Source organism: Typopeltis vanoorti, chromosome 3, assembly GCF_054136105.1.
Source record: "Typopeltis vanoorti isolate ZY-2024b chromosome 3, IOZ_Tvanoo_1.0, whole genome shotgun sequence".
NCBI lineage: Eukaryota > Metazoa > Arthropoda > Arachnida > Uropygi > Thelyphonidae > Typopeltis > Typopeltis vanoorti.
In genome coordinates, this window is record NC_143551.1 from 60,330,692 (window position 1) to 60,355,388 (window position 24,697).

A 24,697-nucleotide genomic window follows, 5' to 3' on the forward strand; every position below is an offset into this window, starting at 1 on the left:
AAGGGCAGAACAGTGATGTTGGTTGTATTTTTTGATTGGAAACGCATGGCCCATTATGAATTTGTACTACATGGTCAGATGGTAAATAAAGAGTTGTGCCAGTCAGTTTTAGCTTGTTTGAGGGATGCTGTGTGCAGGAAGAGGCGTCAATTGTGGGAAAACCAGACTTGGGTGTTGGAGGAGACATCAGCTCATGCGTTGCTCGTTATCTGCAGTTATGTGGCAAGACATCAGACATCCGTTGTGCCCCCATCCACCCTATTCTCTGGACTTAGCCCCAACAGACTTTTTCGTTTCCCAAACTTAAAACCACTTTGAAAGGATGTCGTTTCCAAACCATAGAGGAGATTCAGGAAAATGCAATAAGAGAACTGTGTACCATCACAGAAAGTGCATTCCAATAATGGAAGAAACATTGGGAACAGTGTATCACCAGTAGAGGGGACTACTTTGAATGGGGATAACGTTGTTAAATGAGCAATAAAGTCTTTATACCAAAAGTTCGGTCTTTTTTTGGACATGTCTTGTATGTATCTACCCTATATGTATAAAATGATAAGCTTTTTTTTATGTCACATTTTTTGAAACATTTTGAAACTTAGGGGCTACCCTGAGTGTCGAGTCTTCAAAATTCGAGTCATCAGAATTCAAGGAGAATCGGCCTACCAGTGGTGGTGGTGGGGGGGGAGATGGCTCCCCTAGTATATATATAAAGAGACTAGCTTGGTTTTTACAAAATAAAGGAACTAGAGATCCAATAGCATCATTGAGAACAGCATATAAATAATATATAAATAAAAAAATCTGTTATATTTGCTAAAGACTTATTATTATTATGGGCTACTCCATGGAGTCCTTAGACTCATCGAGGGAGGTCTTAAAAATCATGCCAAGCTCGATCCAACATTTGAGCAATAACAGCCATACTTTGTATTGAATTCATTCACAGTCATGGCACCTGCAACAGAGGCTGGCAACCGATTCCACTCATTCATCACTCTCCAAGCAAAAAATCTAGTCCTTACACCCCTGCTTATTACACTTGCTCAGTTTTCAAACATGGTCCCTAGTCCTTCCACCACCAAGTCTGCTGGTGGGAGAACTAGGGGCCATTTGTTAATCCCTTCTCTGCCACTCCATTCAAATGACCACACCACTTTACATCAGTCCTACCCACATGCTCCTGAATGCCAACAATCTCAAGCTCACTCGCAACATTCTCATTCTCAACATGATACTGCCATTTATATCTGCCCACTCCCCTAATTCTACTCAAAACGCTCACATCTGTGTTCTCTAGCCTCTGGTCAAGTGCTATATCTCCAAACCAGCTCCCAGATCCAGTAATTAAAACTGGCCCAAACACTGTCCTGCACACAGCCAAAATGGGATTTGAGAATGTTCCACTGATGAGGCTTTTTAATATATCAAACTAACTTAGAATTGAAGAAAAATAATATATTTGGATATTTGTAAACTACAGAATTTGTAAATATCAGTATGTTAAAGGTGCTGGTGCCTGTAATCACCAATACTCTTTAGCATCTTTAAAATACTCTCAATTACATATTTTGATTTTAGATGTCAGTTGATTTCTCTCTATATGCATGCTCGTGTGTGCACGCATGCACGCACACACACACACGCGCGCACGCACACACACACACACCTAGTTGAATGAATGTTGCGTTAAGTAATAATACAAAAATATACTAGTGGCTTCCACATAAGAATTACATAACAGTTATAGTAATTATGGCATGCAATTTTATAAAGCCTGTGAACATATTCAACTCTGTTGCATGTTCATTTGCATTTATTTGTTTTGAATTCAAATGAACAGTAAATTGACAATGAAGTTTGAAAGGGAGAGGAGTAAAAATAACTGCTTCCATTAAAAACACACATGCACACAAAAAAGTTGTCTTTAGATATGATTCTTAATCCATAACATTCAGTTTTCATATTTAAAATAAATTCGTTTTATCATTTAGTTGACTAATCAAAACAAGTTCTTTTGGGGTAGAGCAAACTTTGACATTCCATTATAAAAATATTAAGATCATTGTACTGACATCAGAATTTGTGTACATGCTTTGTTTCCTCAGATGGAAAAAAATTTAGTACAGTGACAACTGTCTGTGAAAATACTAGTGGTGGTAGTGGGCAGTAGATGGCATTGATGTAGATTATGTGATTTGCTGTAGTTTGTGGATTGAGTGGTGGAGATGGAGAGTTTTCAAGTAGGTGTCCTCCCTTGATGAGTCTTTGGACTCCTTGGGGGGTGTCACGTAATAATAATAATCAAATGACATTAATGCTTTATCCAGTTGTAAGCAAACAAAGTTTGCACATGAAGTATCTTCACAACTAAGCTGCTTATGTATAGAGGCTGTTGACATCCCAATTACTTTAGTATCCCATAATGCAAAGCACATTTCCTTACTCAGACTGTATTTGACCTTTATTGAGTCTCATCAGCAGGAGCTAGACCATGGAAGTTACAAGGTACCCTTCATGCTCCATAGCAATATACATATCCAAAAGGAAATGTGCTTTACATTAAGTGACACTAAGGCAATTAATGTGAAGTCAACAGCCTCGATATACAAGTAGTTTAGTCATGAAGATACTTCACACACTTTGCATGCTTACCCTTGCATAAAGGATTAAACAAGAATATAATTGCTCGTTGTTAAGTATAATTTACTTTATATACAAGTAAGAAAACTTTCTGTAACTTTAACATTTGTGGAGATGACTGGATATAAACAATTCTAGGAAAGAAGGGAAAAACAAGGTGAATGTCAGTGGAGTTAAAATAGAGTCTATAAGATTTGCAGATGATGTCACCATCATCTTCCAAAAATCCTGCAGATACGGATTCATATAAGAATTCATATTCATTCATATTATGTAAGGAAAGCGAGGAATTGAAGTGTGCGTCAGGTCGTGAGATAGTTGTTGTAGAAGAAAGCCAGAATGTGAGAGAAAATAGTGGTTTGATAGTAAATTGTGATGTTGTACAAAATAGCAATGAGAGCGGCGATGAAAGAGAGAGTGAAGGTAATTATACAGAGAGAGAGAAAATGGTTTGAACGATGAAAAAAATGAGAAATTAGCTGTAATGAGTGAGATCGCACGATTACGCAGAGTAATACATAGGGCGAAGCGACAGTTGGAGCGACTGCAAAACTCTTTCCCGAATGCCTTGGCTAATGGAAATAAGCAAGTGCATGAAAGGAAAAATAAGCATATGACTGGGAGTGTTTCAGAAATGAAGGAAAGAGTGTTGTACGGTGACTCGTTAGTAAGAGGTGTGATAGATGAGAGTTTGATTAAATTGTACTTACCAGGTGCAAAAATTAAGGATGTAAGTGAGAGTATTAGAATGCAAAAGCAGAGGGTGAAAGAAATGATAGTTGTAGCAGGAATGAATGATTTGAAAGGAGATAAATTTGATATGAGAGAGGACTTAAAGGAATTATTAGAGGTAGCGAAAGAAAAGAGTGATAGAGTTAGGATAGTGAGTCTGTTGCCGTGGTATGACAGAGAGGAGTTTAGGAGGGCCATAATCGCAAATGACTTTATGCGCAGGTTATGCAGACGGTGTGGTGTGGAGTTTGTGGACGTGTGGAGTGAGTTTGATGGGCAAAAGGATTTGTACAAGATGGATGGCTTACATTTGAATGGATTTGGTGTGCAAAGACTAGAAAAAGTGTTGCTGAGTGAAGTGAGAGTGGATGTCCAAAATCAAGGAAACTAGAACTATTAAGGAGGAGAGGAAGTGAATATATGGACATCAATGAGGCAGTTGAGTGTAGGAATGTATATAATGAGCCCGAGCCAGTACGAAGGACAGGAAATCAAAATGGGATAGTTAGTATAACGCATCAAGATAGGGGTGGGACAAATGGACCACTGCATTTCATGTATACTAATGCCAGGAGTATTATTATTATTATTATTATTATTATTACTACCCCCAAGACCTCACGGAGTCAAAGATTCATCTGGGAGGTCCTTTTATCACACACACACACACACACACACACACACACACACACACACACACACACACACACACACACACACACACACACACACACACACACACACACACACACACACACACACACACACACACACACACACACAGCTCATCATACTGTGTCTTAAACACACTCAAACTCCTTGCAGACACCACACTCTCAGCAAGGCACTCCAATCATTTACAACTCTGCACGAAAAAAACCTGCCTCTCACTCCCCTACTCACACCCTCTTTGTACAGTTTCCAGGGATGACCTCTGGTTCTCCCTTGATCTCCCACTATTTTCTGTAGAACTACTCCAGCGTTGATCCTATAACAACCCCTTACCAACTTGTAGGTCTCTATCATATCTCCCCTCTTACTCCTGTCCACCAGACTCTGCAAATTACATCTTCTCAATCTTTCCTCATACTCAACATTGCAGAGGTCAGAAACTACCTTAGTCAGTTGCCTTTGGACTCTCCAACATTAGAAACAAGAAAGACAAATTTTTGGCCTTCATTGGCTCTTCCTGGCCACAGGTTATTGGCATTAGTGAAACATGGCTGGCAGAAGATGATATAGTTAGTGGGATCAAATGTGTAGGGTATAATGTCTTCAGGAGGAACAGAGAGAACAAAATGGGGGAAGGAGTGTTATTGATGATAGCTGATGAACTGCAGCCAAGGAGAATAGAAGTTGTATTGCGGGATAGAAAAAAGAGTTCATTTGAGGCTATTTGGTGTGAGATTGAGACTAACGAAACAAAATGTACAGTTGGGTGCTGCTATAGACCAGGTGATGGAATAGATGGTGGAGATGGTATGCATAGACAAATTGATGAAATGAGTGGAAGGAGGGTAATTATTATGGGGGATTTCAACTATGGTAACATTGATTGGAAGGAAGAGAGGACACATGTGAGGAAGAAACTGGATTTTACTCAGTTACTAAGGGATAACTATCTGAGATAGCATGTAATGGAAAATACTAAGGGTTCGAGAGTGCTTGACCTAGTAATAGCATCTGAGAATTTGATTGTAATGAATATGACCATGTTGCCACCTATTGGTGAGAGTGATCATAGGGTCTTTACCTGGGGGGGTGGCTAAATGTGTGAAATTTTCGATTAAGATAGGGTACATGTAGCCACCCCCCAGGTCAAGACCCTATGATCACTCTCACCAATAGGTGGCAACATGGTCATATTCATTACAATCAAATTCTCAGATGCTATTACTAGGTCAAGCACTCTCGAACCCTTAGTATTTTCCATTACATGATTGCTTGGTTCAGTGCCATGGCATGTAAATCTGCAAGGGCTGGATGTTGATAAGGCATGGGAATATATGGCTGACTATACCTAGAGTCCAAATAGTAAATCACGTAAGGGTTAAATGGATGAACAACACTATTAAACTTGAGTTGCAAAAAAAGAAACAACTGTGGAGGGAATTTAAGGAGAAAGGTGACCTGCAGGCATGTGACCGGTATAAAGCGCAGGCCAGAAGGGTAATGAGCGTGGTAAGAAAAGCAAAAGCAGATTATGAATGGAAATTAACCATGCAAGCTAAAGAGAATCCCAAACAGTTCTTTCAATATGCTGCAAGTAAAAGAAAAACTGTACACAGCAGAATGATTTTAAGGAATGCCAATAGTAGGGAGGTCACTGAATCAGTCGCTATAGTGGAATTACTGAGTGAGCACTTAGCAAGAGTATATCATCCAGGTGGTGACATTGAAGGAATGAAGGAACCATTAGTTTATATGGGAATTGTGGTGAATGAAGTGGATGTGAATAGTCTATTACAGAACCTTAATGTGAATACATTTGTGGGATTGGATGGTATAACAGCACGTGTCTTATGTGAAGCGGTTAAAGAATTGTCAGTGCCCTTGACCATATTGTTTAATCTGAGTCTCGTATCTGGTTTAATCCTGAAGGGGTGAAAAGAGGGGAAAATAGTTCTGCTGCATAAAGGAGGATCCAAGACTACTGTTGCAAATTACCGACCGATCAGCATATCACGAGTCGATGTCAAGGTCTTGGAGAAAGTACTCAAGAGAAAAATACAGGAATGGATTGATGAAAAAGAGATACTGTATGGGGGAACAGCATGGTTTTGTGAAGGGTAGATCATGCCTCAGTAACTTGCTCACGTTTTATAACACAGTGACGGCTGAACTGGATAAGGGTAAAGGGTTTACAGTGATACTCCTGGACCTGGCTAAGGCCTTTGACATGATACCACATGGAATTCTAATCCGTAAACTCCAACATATGGGAATGGATATAGGGTTGGTGAGATGGATAGGAGGGTGGTTGATGGAGAGATACCAGAGAGTAGTTTACTCAGGAGTAGAGTCCAAAAGACGCCTGTGTCTAGTGGTGTGCTGCATGGTTCTGTTCTTGGACCACTGCTGTTTAATTTGTTCATTAACGATATAGGGTAGGAACTGAGGGGGATGGTTCATTTGTTCGCTGATGATGCAAAGCTGGATAGGGCAATTGTGAATGCAGAAGATGTCAAAATTTTGCAGGATGATTTCGAGAGATTGGAGGACTGAGCTAAGCAGAATGGATGTCAATTTAATGTGACAAAGTGTAAGGTTTTGCATTTTGGAGTGAAAAGATTAGCAGCAGTATACCACATTGGTGGAACTGTATTCCAGGAGATTGACAAGGCCAGGGATTTGGAAGTGTTGGTGAATAGGGAGTTGAAGTTTAGGGGACACATAGCAAAAGTGGCTAAATCAGCTCATCAAATCACTTGGATGGTGATGAATACTTTGAGGAGCAGAGATAAACAAGTTATTGTTTCTTTGAATCAAGCATTGATAAGCCCCCCCCCCCCCCATCTTGACTACTGTGCCCAGATCTGGTCACCTAGGTTTCTACTTGATGGGTTTGAGAGGATCCAGAGGTGAGTGACCAAGATGATAGCAGGTCTATGGAATGAACTTTATGAAAACAGATTGAAGATTTGTGGCTAAATCAAAAAGGGGGGATATAATTGTGACATTCAAATTGCTGAAGGGTTTTTAGGATTAATTCAGAGGATATTTTTGAGAACAGGACTGATGGTGGGAGAACTAGGAGACATCCATGGAAGATGGGAAAGTGTGTGGTTAGTAAGGGTGTTAGAGCTGGGTTTATTACTTTTAAAGTGGTGAATGAGTGGAATAAGCCGCCTGAAATTCATAAATTTCATTAATGAATATATTAATGAAAGAGTCTAAGGACTCCTTGGAGTCGCCCATAATAATAATAATAATAATAATAATAATAGTAGTATAAACATAACAAGCATATGGAATGATGTTCTTCTTAAGTATTCTGCAATTGAGCAGGTTCTTCTTTTAGTAGCAAAAACTTTCTTTCTACTTTCTTCTGTTCTGAGCCTTCTCTTTTAAGGTTTTGTATCTGTCTCCATTCAGCATATCATCTAGCAATGTTTTCCTCACTCTTCCTCTAGGTCTTTTTCCTTCAATGGCATCTCTGATTATTCCATTTGCTCTCAGGATATGTCCAGTCCAATTTTCCTTTCTTCTTTTTAACAGATTCCTTTATTCCTCTACTAATTTTAAGACCTCTTCATTATTTATAATAAATTTGGTATGAAAATCAGCAATAACATGACAGACAATGCATATTGGCATAAACATTGAAAATATCAGCTGCATCATGAATGGAGAAACTATAGAACAAGTAAAACATTTCAGCTACTTAGGCAAGATTTTTAATGAATATATTAAATTAAACATGGAAATAGACCACAGAATAAACAAAGCTGGATACAGTAGGAAGTCAAGTGAATAAATTTGTATGGAATAAGAGAGAAATTAGTCAAAACACTAAATTAAATGTGTGCAAGACAGTGTTCAAACCAATTTTAACTTATGGATCTGAGAGCTGGGTTAGAAATAAAACACTTGACCAAAGACTAGAGCCTGCAGATATGAGAGTCCTGAGAAAGATTTGGGGGTGTGAACAGATACATCAATGGCAATATCATATTAAAAATGAGGATATTAGGAAAGAACTTGACATTGTAAGCATCCAGGAATGTGTTAGCAGAGCTAATCTCAGGTGGTATGGTCACTTAAACATAATGGGAGAGGAAAGTAGTCCAGATATAATCTGGCCCCATATCTATTCATCATAGTCATTGACTATATTTTTAAATTGACCAAGTTATATCTGGAATTCTCATCCAAGACCCATACACAGATGCACCTTGCAGACCTGAGCTTTGCAGATGATATAGTCCTCATTGACTCTAACATCATAGATGCCCCAAACTACTTTAACAGCCTTGGGAGAACTGCAGAAATATTTGGACTAAAAATAGGAAAACTCTCAAAAAACAAAGATATTAAAAAATCAGATAGATGGGCACATCTTTATAAATCAAAATGATTACCTTGAAGAAGTAGAGGACTTTGTATATCTAGGATCACACATTTCAGATTCTTTAACAGACATTAAGACAAGAAAACAAAAAAAGCACTCCAGTTCCATAGAAGTTTTAAACAAGTATGGAAGTCGATCCTCATCTCAAAGGAGACAAAGATTTGTCTTCATAAGTGCACCAGCCAGTCTATCTTTCTATACATTTCCCAGACCTGGAACATCTCAACAAAAACAGCAACCAATATTATAAACAGCTTTAGAACTACTTGTTTAAAAAATATCCTGGATTACTCTTGGCAAGATTACATTTCCAACTCTACTATATTAGAAGAAACCCAGCAAGATCCTTTTGTCAGCACTGTTCAAAGCAAACAAATAAAATGGCTTGGCCACCAACTCAGACACTCACTCTCTGCACCTTTTGATGCTCTGGTGCTTTATGCCCCTAGATGGGAAAAGAAAAAGATGCAGACTCAGAACTCAATATTGGAAATACATCAGCAACATTCTTCCCATTTCCACCCAACTCTCCGCATTAGAGGTCCGTCAAAAAAAAAAAAAGCTTATTTCTTAGCTTTAAAATGTAAAGATAAGAAAATTTAAATTTTATATGATGTTCATGAAACATAATAAATTTTTAAAGTGTATATACATAATTTTGAAATACAACACACACACACACACACACACACACTTGGAGAATGGTGAACGAGGGGACTTTGCTAATACACTCTAATGAATATCATCTCACTTGAGTGAGATGATATTCATTAGAGTGTATTAGCAAAGAATACTTAAAAAAATAATAATAATAATAAAGTATGCATTTGTGTGTGTGGGGAGCGGAGGGGGGATATTGCACTCAAAAATAGTTCAGTTACTACAATAGTTGAATCAGCAATTCACTCAAAATTTGATTGGTCCACTGAGACCAACTCTTTTGGTGATGTGTGTGTGTGTGTGTGTGTGTGTGTGTGTGTGTGTGTGTGTGTGTGTGTGTGTGTGTGTGTGTGTGTGTGTGTGTGCGTGCGTGCGTGCGTGCGTGCGTGCGTGCGTGCGTGCGTGCGTGCGTGCGTGCGTGCGTGCGTGCGTGTGTGTGTGTTTTAAGGATTCAGAGGCAAGTGACCAAAATAATGACTAGTTTGTGGAATGCTCCCTTTGAGGATGTAGACTTGGGGGATTTTTAAAGTAAATGCTAAAGAAATTTTCAATTTCCTGAGAGGAGAGGAAAGGACAAGGGGTTCATCTTTGGGAACAAGTTGTGTATGTGGTTAACAAGAATTTGAAGACTAAATTTTTTTGCTTGGAGAATGGTGAACGAGGGGACGTGAATTGCCAGTAGCAGTCAGGAGTGTTTTTTTAATGAATGAGTTTAACCCTCCCAACTGGCTGAGGTGGATGAAATAGCCAGACACCCTAGTTTTTTCATGGATCAAAACTTCATCAGCAATCTACCTTTTATCATGCCATTACCTTCCTCCGCTGCTAATCCTGTTATGGCTATTCTAGAGCCATCAGGATTAATTGTTGGTGAGTGACCTTTGTGTCACCTGTCTTTACATCTATTGTGTTACTTGGAATTTCCTTTACTGTCCTAAGTTATATGACCTTTTTGCCTCTAAAATGATTTATTGTGTCTCTTCTCAAAAACTAAAACAAATTTCACATGTGCGAAAATAATCAATCATGAAATGACCACCGATCAGCCTTTGCAATGAATCTATTTAGTGATAGTAAATTTGGTGTATTTTTTTTTTCAAATCAGCGCACCGGAAGAATTGCACTGATTGTTCTTTTACTTTATTTATAATATAGAAACAATTTTTTTTGCGAATTTTCAAATGTTTGCTTTGAAAATATTATATCAAATATTTATATTTTTGAATAATATTTATTGAAATAAATATGACCTTTTACCCTTGCAAAATATCATTTTATGGATCATCACATTTCAGTTTTAGAAACGATTTTTTTGTTTTGTGTTTATGATCCACAAATGTTAAATTGCATTACTCTATTATTATTATTATTATTATTATCCAGACCTCCATGGAGTCAAAAAACTCATTGTGGTAGGTCATTCCTAAGAAATACAAAATCTATCATACCACTCCTTGCAAACCACCCTCCATGCAAAGAAACCACTCCTCACCTTCTTGCTCACAGTTTCCTTTTGTAACTTCCAGGGATGGCCTCTTTTCATCACTCCTTCCTACTGTTCAACCAAGTGAAAGAACTCCCCAGTGTCAACCCTGTAACCACCTCTCAACAGTTTAAAAGTCTCAATCATATCACCTCTCCTTCTTCTATCCACCAAACTCTGCAGTCCACATTCCCTCAGTCGATCCTCAAAACTATCATTGTACAGTCCTGAAACTATCTTTGTTATCCGCCTTTGTACCCTTTCCACAGTTAATTTATCCCCTTCAAATCCTGGGGACCAAATCTGAGAACAATAGTCCAAGTGTGGTCTGATCAAGGGCTTATACAATGGAATGATAACTGTTTTATCTCTGCAGGTCAGTGTCCTTCTAATTATTGCAGTAATCCTCTGTGTTACCTTCACCACCTTTGCAAAATGTCCCCTAAATTTCAGGTTTCTATCAATCATCAACCCCAGATCTCTTGTCTCCCCTACGTCCTCCAGTATAACTCCTTCCATAGAGTATGCAACGTCCCATCGATGTTTCCCAAACCTCATTTTGCTGCATTAACCCGACACCCCCATTCATATGCCTATCTATCTGGCTTATTCAAATCCTCTTGCAGGTGTACCACATCTGCACCATTACTAATAATCCTTCCCAGCTTCTCATCATCTGCAAACAACTGAATATCCCCTTGCAATCCATTGACAATGTCATTGATATAAAGGTTAAACAATATAGGTCTCAGTACTGAGCCCTGTGAGACCCCACTTGTAACCCTCTGCCTCCTTGAAACTGTTCCACCATACACAACTCTCTGATACCTATCGGACAGCCAATCCTGAATCCAGTTGATCTGACATCCAGACCCATGTGCTGCAACTTAAATATCAGCTTATCATGTGGCACCCTGTCAAATGCTTTTGCTAAGTCTAAGAAAATGGCAGTATATGCCTTTCCCTCATCTAATGCTCTTGTAACTTTATTATAAAAGGCTAGCATATTGCTGAAACAAGAGCGCCGCCTTTCGCAAATTCATGATGACTCTCATGGATAACACCACTCTCATATCTGCCCAATGCTGCATACAGTCCATCACTACTTTCTCCGAGATCTTAACAACTACTGATGACATGCAAAGTGGCCTATAATTAGACACTTCCGGTCTGCTACCACCCTTATGGAATGGCACTCTCTTACTTTCCTTCCATTCCATGGGCATCTTTCCCGCAGCCAGACTTTCATTGAAAAGCTAGGTCAAGGGCAAAGTCAGTTCCCTAGCACATTCTCTGAAAACTCATGGTGAAATACCATCCAGTCCCACAGCTTTACTGACATCCAGAGTACTCAGTATGTGGAATACACTCTCCTCCTGCACCTCTAAACCTCAAACCTGCCCTATCCCTCTAGTATTCAAATTGACTCCTCCAGGATGAAATACTCCAATAAAGTGTTCATTGAACAATTTCACTATGACCTCTGCATCAGTCACTCTATTCCCATTTTTATCCCACAATGTCATTTTTCCACAGTCATTTCTCCTCCTACTGGCCACATAGCTAAAAAATTCCCTAGGATTTTCCTTGGATCTAAGTACGAGTCTTTTCTCATATTCCAGTTTCGCCTTCCTTACCATACTAGTCACTCTCCTGGCCTGTGTCTTATATTCTTCATGCATCTTCTCTTCACCTGTCTCCTTATATCTCTTCCATAGCCTCTTTTTCGCATGAAATTCCTGTTTAAAATTGTTTTATCCACTTTACTCCAAATTGTGTCCTCTTGTTCACTCGTGGTATAATAAAATCTTCATAATAAAATCTATATACGTACATAATAAAATCTTCCATACAACTTACCATTGTTGCTAACAAATATTCTTTCATAATTTCCCACGAACTAATGATATCCTGGCCTTCCAATTCCTCCCTCCATGAAACTTCCCCAAGTTGACGTCTTAGACTATTATAATCACCTGCCTTATAATTCCACATACGTTCCCGTGTCTTTGATACTCCTGCATGTCTATCCATTTTCCAAGTCAAAACCATATGGTCACTCTCTCCAACTGGTGGGAGAGATGTCATCTCAGTTATTATCAACACTTCTGATGCTATAACCAAATCCAAAACTCTTGAACCTCTTGTTCCCTCTGTTACATGTTGTCTAAGACATTTGTCACTCAAGAATTCTAGAAATTCCATTCCCTTATTGCTACATCCATCTTCCTTTCCCCAGTTTATACTGCTGTAGTTAAAATCTTCCATAACAATCATTCTTCTTGCACTTGCCAAATCAACTGTCTAAACATCTCCTGGTCCCCACCCTCTGTGCTCCTTGGTCTGTAGCAACACCCCACTAAATATCCTGTCTTGCCCACCTCCACCTCACACCATATGCTTTCAAAATCATTAATGTCACAGCCTTCCAAAGCCTCCACTCTTAGAGGACATAGGTTGTCACTTATCATAAGCAGTACTCCACCACCACGCTTTTCCTTCCTATCCTGCCGAAAAATGCTGTACCCAGCGTCTTCTATTCCTGTTATTATAACTTCTTCTGTCAACCACGTCTCAGTAATCCCAATAATTTTTGGCTAGGCTGATGCTATCTGCAGCACTAATTCCTCTCCCTTATTCCAGATACTCCTGGCATTAGTAGAAAGCATATAAATGCCGTTGTTTCTATACCCAGCATTATCCCCCTCTAGACTCCACTGAGCTCAGTGTTATCTGATGTTGTCCTGAGATTTGCTCTGCTAATACATTCCTGGATGCTAATAATGTTAAGTATTTTCCTTATATCCACATTTTTAATATGATATTGTCACTGATGCCATCTATTCATGCCCCTAATGTTTCTCAGGACTCTCATATATGTGGTCTCTAGTCAAGTGTTTTACTTCTAACCCAGCTATAAGAACCTTAAGTTAAAATTGGTTTCAACACTGTCTTGTATACAGCTAATTTAATGATTAAACAAACATATGTAATAACCACATTAATAAGTTTTAATAAGTAAATATTTCATCCTAAGTGTGAAAGGACATCATCGGTACAGTTAATTCAAATAATACTAGGAATAACATACAGTTAGGGTGCATGATTAGAATGGAATCCCAATATGCATGCAATAGCGTATTATAGAATTACATTAAAATATATCTGGAGGGGGGGGGGAATTGATTACATTAAAATAATATAGCATATATAAAAAAATTATTATTTTACACAATTTTGTAAGACTATTTCCCATACTTTCGGAATAGCAAGAACATCATTACAGTTTAGATTTGGTCTGTGAAGTAGGGCTTCAGCACTTTCTTTATATAAACGTTCATATTTATATAAAGATCTATGTAGAAGTTTGGTCTTTTTCTAATGGATCCTATGGTTTAGGTTTTCAACACCGTGTTGTGTGAGGCCAGATTTCTGCAGTTTGATAAGACGGATATGATCTTGATGTTCCGAAATGTGTTTATGAACAGATCTACCTGTCTATCCATAGTAAGACAGTTTACAGGAGCACGGAACCTCGTACACGGCAGGTAGCATCAGAGGTGAGAGTTTTTCTGTAGGAGAAGGTAACAAGTTATAGATCTGGTTGATTGGTTTGTAGGTAGTAGCAAGTTTGTATTTTTTCATAATTTTTGAAAGACGTTTGAAGATTCCTTTGACATAAGGTATGGGAATCCTAAAGGCTTGTTCTTGTCTAGGTTGATATGTGGGGATGACTGATGATTTTTTGAGTTGTTTTAAGATTGTATCCATTTATTATGGCTGTATTTTTGATTATTCCAATTCTTTGTTTAGAGATTCTTCAGAGGAGCAGAATCTGTGTGTGCTCTGGTTACTAATGATTTAATGATGCCAAATTTTTGAGATGGATGATGAGCAGAAGAATTGTGAATTTTTTTTTAGCTAATTTAGTGTTTTGACTAATTTCTCTCTTATTCCATATAAATTTATTCAGTTGACTTCCTACCATACCAGCATTGTTAATTCTGTTGTCTATTTCCATATTTAATTTACCATCTTCACTAAAAATCGTGCCTTAGTAGCTGAAATGTTTTACTTGTTCTATAGGTTCTCCATTCAGAATGCAGTTGATTTTTTCAATGCTTGCTTATTTTCATTGTCTTGTCTTGTTATTGCTGACCTTCATACTATATCTGTTACAACAGTTATTGAATGCAGACTTGTAGTGGATTTATTTAGAAGTATAACATCATCCTCATAAAGCAAAGAGCTGACATTAATATCTCCAATTTTGATATCAGGTTTAATAGCACTTTCCTTCATAATGTGATCTATATAGATAATAAATAACAGAGGGGATAATGTTACATCCTTGTCTGAGATCAGATTTAATATCAAACCATCTTCCTGTACTTCCTTCAATTCTAACTGCTGACTTACAACTCAAATAAAGACTAAGTATTGCTTGATATAATGCTCCTTTGACACCATACAACCATAGCATTTTTTGAATAGCTTTTCTGCACCTTGTCATATGCCTTTTCCTGATCTACAAAACTTAAATACAGATCTTTGTTATATTCCCATCATTTCTCAACTATTTGTTGTAAAGTGAAAATCTGATCCTCATTGCCTCTATTTGGCTTGAATCCAGCTTGTTCTTCACCAAGCTTCCTTTCCACAATCCTTCTCAAGTATACTGGCATAAATCTTAGCAGGAAAACTCAATAGAGAAATACCTCTGTAATTCTCACATTCAGTTTTATTTTCCTTTTTATATATGGGTACTATGAGAGCTCTACTCAAATCATCTGGGATTTGCCCCTCTGTCCAGGCCTTCTGAACTATACAGTGCAACCACTGTAAGACTTTTATACCTCCATACTTGAGCATTTCTGGTTAAATATCATCTGCTCTAGCTACCTTTCCATATTTGAAGCTTTTGATTGCTTTTTCTACTTCAAATATGGATATGTATTCCTGATTGCATGCCTGGTCAGTGTTACCAACGCATTGTCACTGCTTGTTTCATTTAGCAATTTTTCGAAGTAATTACTCCGTACCTCAAGGATATCTTTTTCTCCAGTTTGTATGTCACCTTTATCATCTCTAATTCCTTTTACAGCATGTCTCTTTCCTCCATTTCTGAGTTTCTTCAACAACCTCCAGAATATCTTGCCACCTTCTTGATATTTATTTTCTATGTTCTTGCAAAGTCTTCCCATGACTTTTATTTAGCTAGTTTTACACAGTGTTTAGCTTTCTTACATTTGTCTCTGTATTCTCTAAGAGCACAAGCTGACTTATTTGCCAGGAACTTTTGATATGCTTTCTTCTTTTCCTTCAATGCCTCTTTAACTTCCTGTGTCTCCACCTTGGAGTTTTGATTTTTCTATCCTTGCAGACAATCTCATCACATGCCTCTCTGGCTGAATCAATCAATGTTTTCTTCAGGACTTGCCACTGAATCTCCAAGTTTTGGTTCCTGTTCACAAACTCCTTCATTGTTTCTTGAATAATGTTTGTGTATTTTAGTCTACAGTTCACATCTGAGAGCTGCTCAACTTTTTTTTTGCTTTAAACGTTTCTTACATGTTCGCCAAGCAAAAGAACTCCCCAGTGTTAACCCTGTAACCACCTCTCAACAGTTTAAAAGTCTCAATCATATCACCCCTCCTTCTTCTATACACCAAACTCTGCAGTCCACATTCCCTCAGCTGATCCTCATAACTAACATTGTACAGTGTCCTGAAACCATCTTTGTTATCTGCCTTTGTACCCTTTCCACAGTTAATTCATCCCCTTCAAATCCTGGGGACCAAATCTGAGAACAGTAGTCTAAGTGTGGTCTGATCAGGGTCTTATTCAACGGAATGATAACTCTTTTATCTCTGCAGGTAAGCTTCCTTCTCATTCAATGTCCCTTGAATTTCAGGTTTCTATCAATCATCAAACCCAGATCTCTTGTTTCCCCTACTTCCTCCAGTAGAACTCCTGCAATAGAGTATGCAGCGTCCCATCGATGTGTCCCAAACCTCAAGACCTTACGTTTTGCTGCATTAAACCGACATTTCCCATTCGTTTGCCCATCTGTCTAGCATATTCAAATCCTCTTGCAGGGCTACCACATCTGCACTATTACTAATAACCCTTCCCAGCTTCACATTATCTGCAAACAACTGAATATCCCCCTGCAATCCACTGACCGTGTCATTGAAATAATGGTTATAAAATAACAGAACAAGTTACACAATTCAAATACTTTGAAATATAATCTTACAATACAATACGGATTCACAATTGGAAGCAAGACTACAAATTTACAATAGAATGAATGGCATAATTAAATGAAATTTTGGAAAACAAACGACTAAAGAAAATCGATTAACACATTCGCTGCCAACTACGAGTATACTCGTAGTTGGTAAACCAGCTACACAAGCCAGCTACAAGTATACTCGTATGACGCTTACCGCCGGCAACGAGATTACTGTACTGACCTTAAAGAAGTGAAAATGCTTGGCTTGTGGAGCTAGCATCAAAACTGTGTATTCTCATAGAAGGTATATGCTCTGCACAAGCCAATTACGAGGATGCTCGTAGGACGCTTACCGCCGGCAACGAGATTACTGTACTGACCTTGAAGAAGTGAAATTGCTCGGCGTATGGGGACAGACTATGTCGAACTAATGTGGCAGCAAACGTGTTACGATTATATAATATGACCTCTAAAACGTCTCTCAAATTTGGAAGTGAAACTTGGATTCTAAAACAAAGAAACAGACAAAGATTGGAAGCAGCACAGATGAAGTTTCTATGACCTCTCCTGGACTCACTATATTAGATACAAAAAACATCATACAAGAAATAGAAGAATATCAGCAAATTTGGCTACACCACATAGAAAGGTGAATAACAATAGAATTCCTAAACTAGCACTAGAATATAAACCTCCAAGAAGAAAAGACCGTGGATGTCCAAGATTAAGATGGAAAGATCAATTTGATTTGCAGAGCAGGGACAGGATATAAAAAAGCCTAAAAAGCTTAGATGACGATGACATAATATTATGGATCATAATTTCTGTGAATTAGCATTCACAGCTTGTGTAGTAGGCCTACACAAGCTGTGAATGCTATTCTTCACACAATATTATTATTATTATTATTATTATCACCCCAAGACCTCATGGAGTCAAAGACTCATCTGGGAGGTCCTTTTATCACACACACAGCTCATCATACCGTGCCTTGAACACATTCAAACTCCTTGCAAACACCACTCTCTCAGGCAAGGCATTCCAATCATTTAAAACTCTGCACAAAAAGAACCTGCCCCTCACTTCCCTACTCTCACCCTCTTTATACAGTTCTCCCCCCGATCTCCCACTATTTTCTGTAGACCTTCTCCAGCATTGATCGTATAACAACCCCTTACCAACTTGTAGGTCTCTATCATATCTACCCCCCTTCTTCCTGTCCACCAGACTGCAAATTACATCTTCTCAATCTTTCCTCATAATCGATATTCCAGAGGTCAGAAACTACCTTAGTCAATGGCCTTTGGACCGTTTCCTACATTTCTTCATCCTTCTGAAAACCAGGTGACCAAATCTTTTTATTAGGTTGCCAAATAAAACCAGGTGACCAAATCTTTTTATTTGATTAGGCCACACAATGACAATAGTCATTGTGTGGCCTAATCAAATCCTTATACAGCGAAACAAGAATCTCCCACTTCTACATGTCAGTGTCCTCCGCATCATTCCCAGAAGCTTTTGTGTTGTCTTCACAATTTTGGCTATGTGTCTCCTAAATTTCAGATCCTTATCCACTATCACCCCCAGATCTGTTATTTCTTCCACCTCCAACAATATATCCTCACCAAGCATAAATTCTGCATCTCATGTTTGTTTTCCAAATTTTAAAACCTTACATTTTGCAACATTGAACTCACATCTCCATTTCCGTGTCCATATATGCAAACGTTTTCTGAGATCTGGTGAAATTTCTGACTCCTGTCCTTTGGATCCCAGACCCAGGCAAGATGTACCCCCCCCCTCTCGTGGGCCCTGTATTCACTGTCTGTCAAAATTTGCATTTTCAGTAATTAATTTGTACAACTATATTATTCTTTAGAAATTTTAAATTTTGATAATTTCTTTTATTGTTATTGCTCTTATCATCTAAAGAAAAACACATTTCAAGATCTGACACTTATATTTTTCATTTTCTTTGCAGGTGTTGAAGCACCGTTACCATTGCCTGGTCCTGGCCTGACAGCATCAGCATATGCTCCACCTGGTCGACTTGGAACTGTAAACTTTCTTCATCCTACAGGTAGTGTGAGTTCTCATGACAGGGGTCATGGGGATGCTGGTAACCTCTTGCTTCCTTCCTCATCCTCCATCCCAAATCCTGCACCCTTTGCCTTTTCTTCCTTTTCCTCCTTGGGAAAGCCAAGAAGCAGTAAGCTAATAAATGATCGTCTTCACTTCTTAAACTTAAAAATATAGAATATTATCTTTTAAAGAAGTTGAAATTACTTAATATGTAGTTCTGATGTCAAATCACATATTTATATATACAATAGAACTAATATTCAAATTAACTTGAATATATTGAAGGGGGGCGCTAGTGGGCCAAGTACTGCAGACGTGTTTTGAAGAGCTCCTGATTCAGATAAGTTTTTACTAGGAATAATTAAGTATATATGCGTAATTGTTTGAGTAAGAGCGGCTGTAAACGTTGTACGCTACCGGTATTATTAGTGTGGGTTTTTTTTCTTGTCTAAACTAAATTACGAAATCGTTATTATTAGACCTATAACCGGCAGAGAGAAAAAAAAAATGGCAGCGGCATTGTCATTCCATGATTTGAATGTAGATTTCAGTCGTTTCGTTAAGTGTGAGGTCTGTTATATGTATTCGTTCGATTACATAAATGATTTGTGGATGTTTAGTGCGGATGGAAGAAGGGTGTGTGCGAAGTGTGACCTGAACGAAGAACTAACGAATGCGAATATGAAATTGATGACAGAAAGTGCTAGTACCGATTGTATCGCGATTGCACGTTTGAAAGAAAAGGATAGTGAGCAAGAGAAGCGAAAAAATGTTAAAAAATCAGGAAAAAAGAAAAAGAGCGATTTGACAACCGTAACGGATGTTAAAAGGGACGAAAGTGAAGTGGAAAGAAACGAAATTGAGAGAACGAATGAAAGTAGAACTTACGTAATGCAGAAATCGCAAGTAAAAAAAATCGAAAGAATAAATGATGGCGAAAGTTCGACGCATGTTGGACCGAAAGTACTGAAACAAAGAAAGATGAATGACAGTAAAAGTGAGAAGAATGATAGCGAAAGTTGGACGCATGTTAGTCCAAAAGTACGGAAACAAAGAAAGATAAATGAGAGTGAAAGTGAGAAGAATGATAGTGAAAGTTGGACGTATGTTGGACCGAAAGTATGGAAACAAAGAAGGATGAATGAGAGGGAATGTGAGAAGAGGGGGTCGAGAGTTAGAAAGTTAGAAAGATTTAATGATAGAGTGAATGTGTCGCGAGGTTCGGAAAGTGAATTAGATTGGATGAGGCAAGAAATGAAATGGATGCGGAATGAAATTAAGAGAATTCAGGTCAAAACTATTACAATAAATCATGATGGCATGAAAGAGTTAACGAAAGATGAGCGAGTGGCGTTGTATGGCGACTCCATTATTAAAGGTGTGCTAGAGGATAAAATGCACAAGGTATGTTTTCCAGGCGGTAAAATAAGTAGAGTGATTGAGGCATTGGATATGAGGCAGGAGCGAGCAAAAGAGTTAATTGTATTAATTGGTACAAATGATTTGAGAGAGAACAAAGAGCATGTCAAAATGAATGTCAAGAGACTGCTTGGAAAGATAAAAGAGAATAGTGTGACAGGAAGGGTGGTCAGTGTGTTGCCTAGGTATGATTGTGGTGAAATGAGGCGGAGAGCAAGGATTATGAATGGTATTCTGGCTGAAATGTGTGAGGAGACGGGAGTACAGTTTGTTAATGTGCGGAATGAGTTTGAGGGACGAAGTGAGCTGTATGGGAGTGATGGACTGCATTTGAGTGGTTATGGTGTGAGTCGCTTGGAGAGACTGCTGCTGGAAGGTAGAGAAGTGAATAGAGAAAATGAATCAGATCGAGAGGGGAGTGATGTGGAAGAACAGGAGAGTAAGACAGGAGAGATTGAAGAGGTGGAAATCAATGGAGAGGTGAGTGGTATGAGTATAGAAAATGAGAGAATGGGTGTGCAAGAGGAGCAGGGAAACGGGGAGGCCCAGGGTGGACAGGGATACACAGCGTGAGAAAGGTGGAGGCTCCAAGAGGAGGTGAGAGCATGTGTAGGCAGGAAAGTAATGGGATGACCAGGGATCAAGAGGAAACAGATGTTGTTGCAAAGGGTTCTAAAATGAAGAAGCAGAAAGAGAAATGGCCCCAGTCCAGCATGGAGAGAGCACATCGAGTGAATGGTATCAGTGGAACTAGCTGTAGATCCAGAAATGAGTTGTTGTGTTTGTATACCAATGCTAGAAGCATAAGAAACAAGGCGGATGAAATGGTTGCACTAATTGCGTCTGTGCACCCAGAGATTGTCGGAATAAGTGAGACATGGTTAGATGAGGACGACATCCTGACAGGAATAGAGATGGAAAGGTGTGATGTGTTTCGTGAGGATAGAAGGGATAAAAAGGGAGGGGGAGTGCTATTGATGATAGAGAAAGAGTTATGTCCATACAAGGTAGAGATGCAAGAGGGAAATAGGGCCAGTGGTTTTGAGGCAGTATGGTGTGAGATAGAGGTGAATAGAATCAAATACTTGGTGGGATGTTGTTATAGACCTGGTAATGTGGATGGTGGTGATAGTGAAATGCATAGTCAAATAAGCCAAGCAAATAAGAAAAGGGTGATCATTATGGGTGATTTTAATTATGGCAATATAGACTGGAATGAAGAGATAGCGACTGGAAGTAAAGAAAATGAGTTTCTTGAGTTTTTGAGGGATAACTACCTCAGACAGTATGTAACAGAGGGCACACGAGGATTAAGGGTCTTGGATTTGGTCATCTCATCGGAGGATGTAATTATAAATGAGGTGTCAAATCATCCACCAATTGGTGAAAGTGACCATGAGGTGATTACCTGGGTGGTTGCCAGCAGTGCAAGGACCCCTGTGAAAAAAGGGTATATGTGGAACTACAAGGGGGGTGATTATGAAGAGCTCAGGAGACAGCTTGCAGATGTAGCATGGAATGAGGAGTTAGCTGGAAAAGAGATCAATGCAGCTTGGGGGATTTTCAAAAACTATTTAGTAGATGCAATGTCTAAATGTATACCATGGGTGAGAAGGTTAAATAAGGTAGGTGTGAGATGGATGAATAAAGAGATTAAGCATGCAATACAGAAAAAAAAGGCATTGTGGAGACAGCATAAGAGAAGTGGAAGTAACCAATTTCATGAGGTCTACAAAGACCAGGCAAGGAGGGTGACTTGGTTGGTGAGAGTAGCTAAAGAGAGGTATGAACAGCAGTTAGCTAATGAAGCCAAAAAGAATCCTAGGGAGTTCTTTCGATATGTAGCCAGCAAAAGAAAGAATGATTATGGAAGGATGACATTGACTGGAGGAAATGGTATAAAGACAGCTGTTGCAGAATGTGTTGTGGAGATACTTAATGAGCAATTCATAAAGATCTTTCAATCTTGTGAATGTGACTTCATGGAGAGATTAAGAGCAGTTGATGATGGGGAGGAGAGACTGACTGTAAGTGAGCAAGAGGTGTTTGGGGAGTTGAGTAAACTAGATGTAAATAAGGCTGTGGGACTTGATAATATATCACCACGTATTCTGAAGGAGTGTGCTAGAGAGTTGACACCTGCCTTGACATATTTTTTTAATACGAGTCTTGCACTTGGTCAAGTTCCTAAAGAGTGGAAGGAGGGCAAGATTGTGCCACTTCATAAAGGAGGTGATAGAACTCAAGCATCAAACTATAGGCCTGTCTGTGTGTCAGGTGTTGTGGTTAAGTTGTTGGAGAAGCTTGTGAGAACTAGGATCCAGAGTTGGGTTGACAACAATGGTATAATTTTTGATGGACAGCATGGATTTGCTAAAGGGAGGTCATGTTTTAGTAATCTACTTACTTATTACAATAAAGTGACTGCTTCCTTGGACAGAGGAGAAGGATACACAGTAATATACTTGGATTTCGCCAAAGCTTTTGATAGAGTACCTCATGATAAGTTGACAGTCAAACTAGAGCAGATGGGGTTGGATATTAGATTAGTGCATTGGATTGGAGACTGGCTATCTGACAGGTATCAGCAAGTTGTGTATGGGGGTGCAATATCCAGGAAAAGGAAAGTCACTAGTGGAGTGCCTCAGGGGTCTGTTTTAGGGCCATTACTATTTAACTTATATATTAATGATATTGGTGAAGATTTGGATGGAGATATTCAGTTGTTTGCAGATGATGCAAAGTTGGGACGAACCATAAAGAGTAGTGAAGATGTTGTGGCCTTGCAAGAAGACTTGAATAAATTGAGTGATTGGGCAAGCAAATGGGGATGTGAGTTCAATGTTGCAAAATGTAAGGTTTTAAAATTTGGAAAACAAAGATGGGATGCAGAATTTATGCTTGGTGAGAATATATTGTTGGAAGTAGAGGAAATAAGAGATCTGGGGGTGATAGTGGATAAGGATCTAAAATTTAGGGGACACATCGCCAAAATTGTGAAGACAACACAAAGACTTCTGGGAATGATGCAGAGGACACTGACATGTAGAAGTAGGGAGATACTTGTTCCAATGTATAAGGCTTTGATTAGGCCACACTTGGACTATTGTGCCCAGATTTGGTCACCGGGTTTTCAGAAGGATGAAGAGATGTTGGAAAGGGTCCAAAGGCGAATGACTAAGGTAGTTTCTGACCTCTGGAATGTTGAGTATGAGGAAAGATTGAAAAGATGTAATTTGCAGAGTCTCGTGGAGAGAAGGAAGAGAGGAGATATGATAGAGACCTACAAGTTGGTAAGGGGTTGTTATAGGATCAATGGTGGAGAAGTTCTACAGAGAATAGTGGGAGATCAGGGGAGAACCAGAGGTCATCCCTGGAAACTGTATAAGGAGGGTGTGAGTAAGGGAGTGAGAGGCAGGTTTTTTTCGTGCAGAGTTGTGAGTGATTGGAATGCCCTGCCTGAGAGCGTGGTGTCTGCAAGTAGTTTGAATGTGTTTAAGACACGGTATGATGAGATGTGTGTGTAAGATAAAAGGACCTCCTAGATGAGTCTTTGACTCCATGAGGTCTTGTTTTAATAATAATAATAATAATAATAATATATGAATTTAGCATAATAAATTTATATATTCAAGTATCAAGGTTATAGGATTTTTGAAACTTGAATGGAGAAAATGTTTTCTTTGTCTGTCTCTTCATATTCACACTGAGCATCATACATATTCTGGTTTGCCATCTGTCAAACATATGATGAATTTTTGCATGTACCGTCTATAGAAACCAAAGTTATGTTAGAAAGGAAAAGACTGGTTTCTTTTCTGGTTATTTAATTCACAGTAATTAGGAGAAATTCTATAATTGTTTGTATTTTTAAAATTCTAAAGATGCAGGTAATTACATTTCATTCTGCATTAATCAGATACAAACAATTTGCATATGACTGGCAGGTCTGAGGGAAAGAATAGGCATAAATGTAAATAGAGTTATAAAGTTGTTAGTCAAAATATCCAATAAATCATGGCTGTGGTATTATGGGTAGTGCAAAAAATTACTCTAGTAGGCAACAAACTATGTCATACAATAAACTCTAGTTACACATATGCAAATTTATGAAGGGCTTTATTAAAAAAAAAAAAAAAGTAGACTTGCAGTTTGTTTTGTGAAAATATAACTAGCCAGTAGTAAAGAGTTTTTTATATACATGTACATCGTTAGCTTATTAACTAATGGAGAGGGAAATTCATTGAATCATAATGTATGATCAAATTATTTTTCTGGATACGTCTTCAATTGCTTGTATGTTGATTGAGCTCTTGATTGAGGTGATCCGAAAGAACAATACAGACCGACTGAACAAACAAGAAAAACA

General features: G+C 38.5%; 1 protein-coding gene across 1 annotated transcript in view; it reads left to right on the plus strand.

The window, feature by feature from the left end:
* The window catches only part of LOC150108187 (APOBEC1 complementation factor-like), a 340,004-nt gene that overhangs the window by 249,194 nt on the left and 66,113 nt on the right, over positions 1 to 24,697 (plus strand). Inside the window, exon 8 of the mRNA XM_090390425.1 lies at positions 18,809 to 18,907. Coding sequence (XP_090246551.1) covers positions 18,809 to 18,907 — 99 coding nt within the window. The remainder of the gene's footprint in view (positions 1 to 18,808; positions 18,908 to 24,697) is intronic.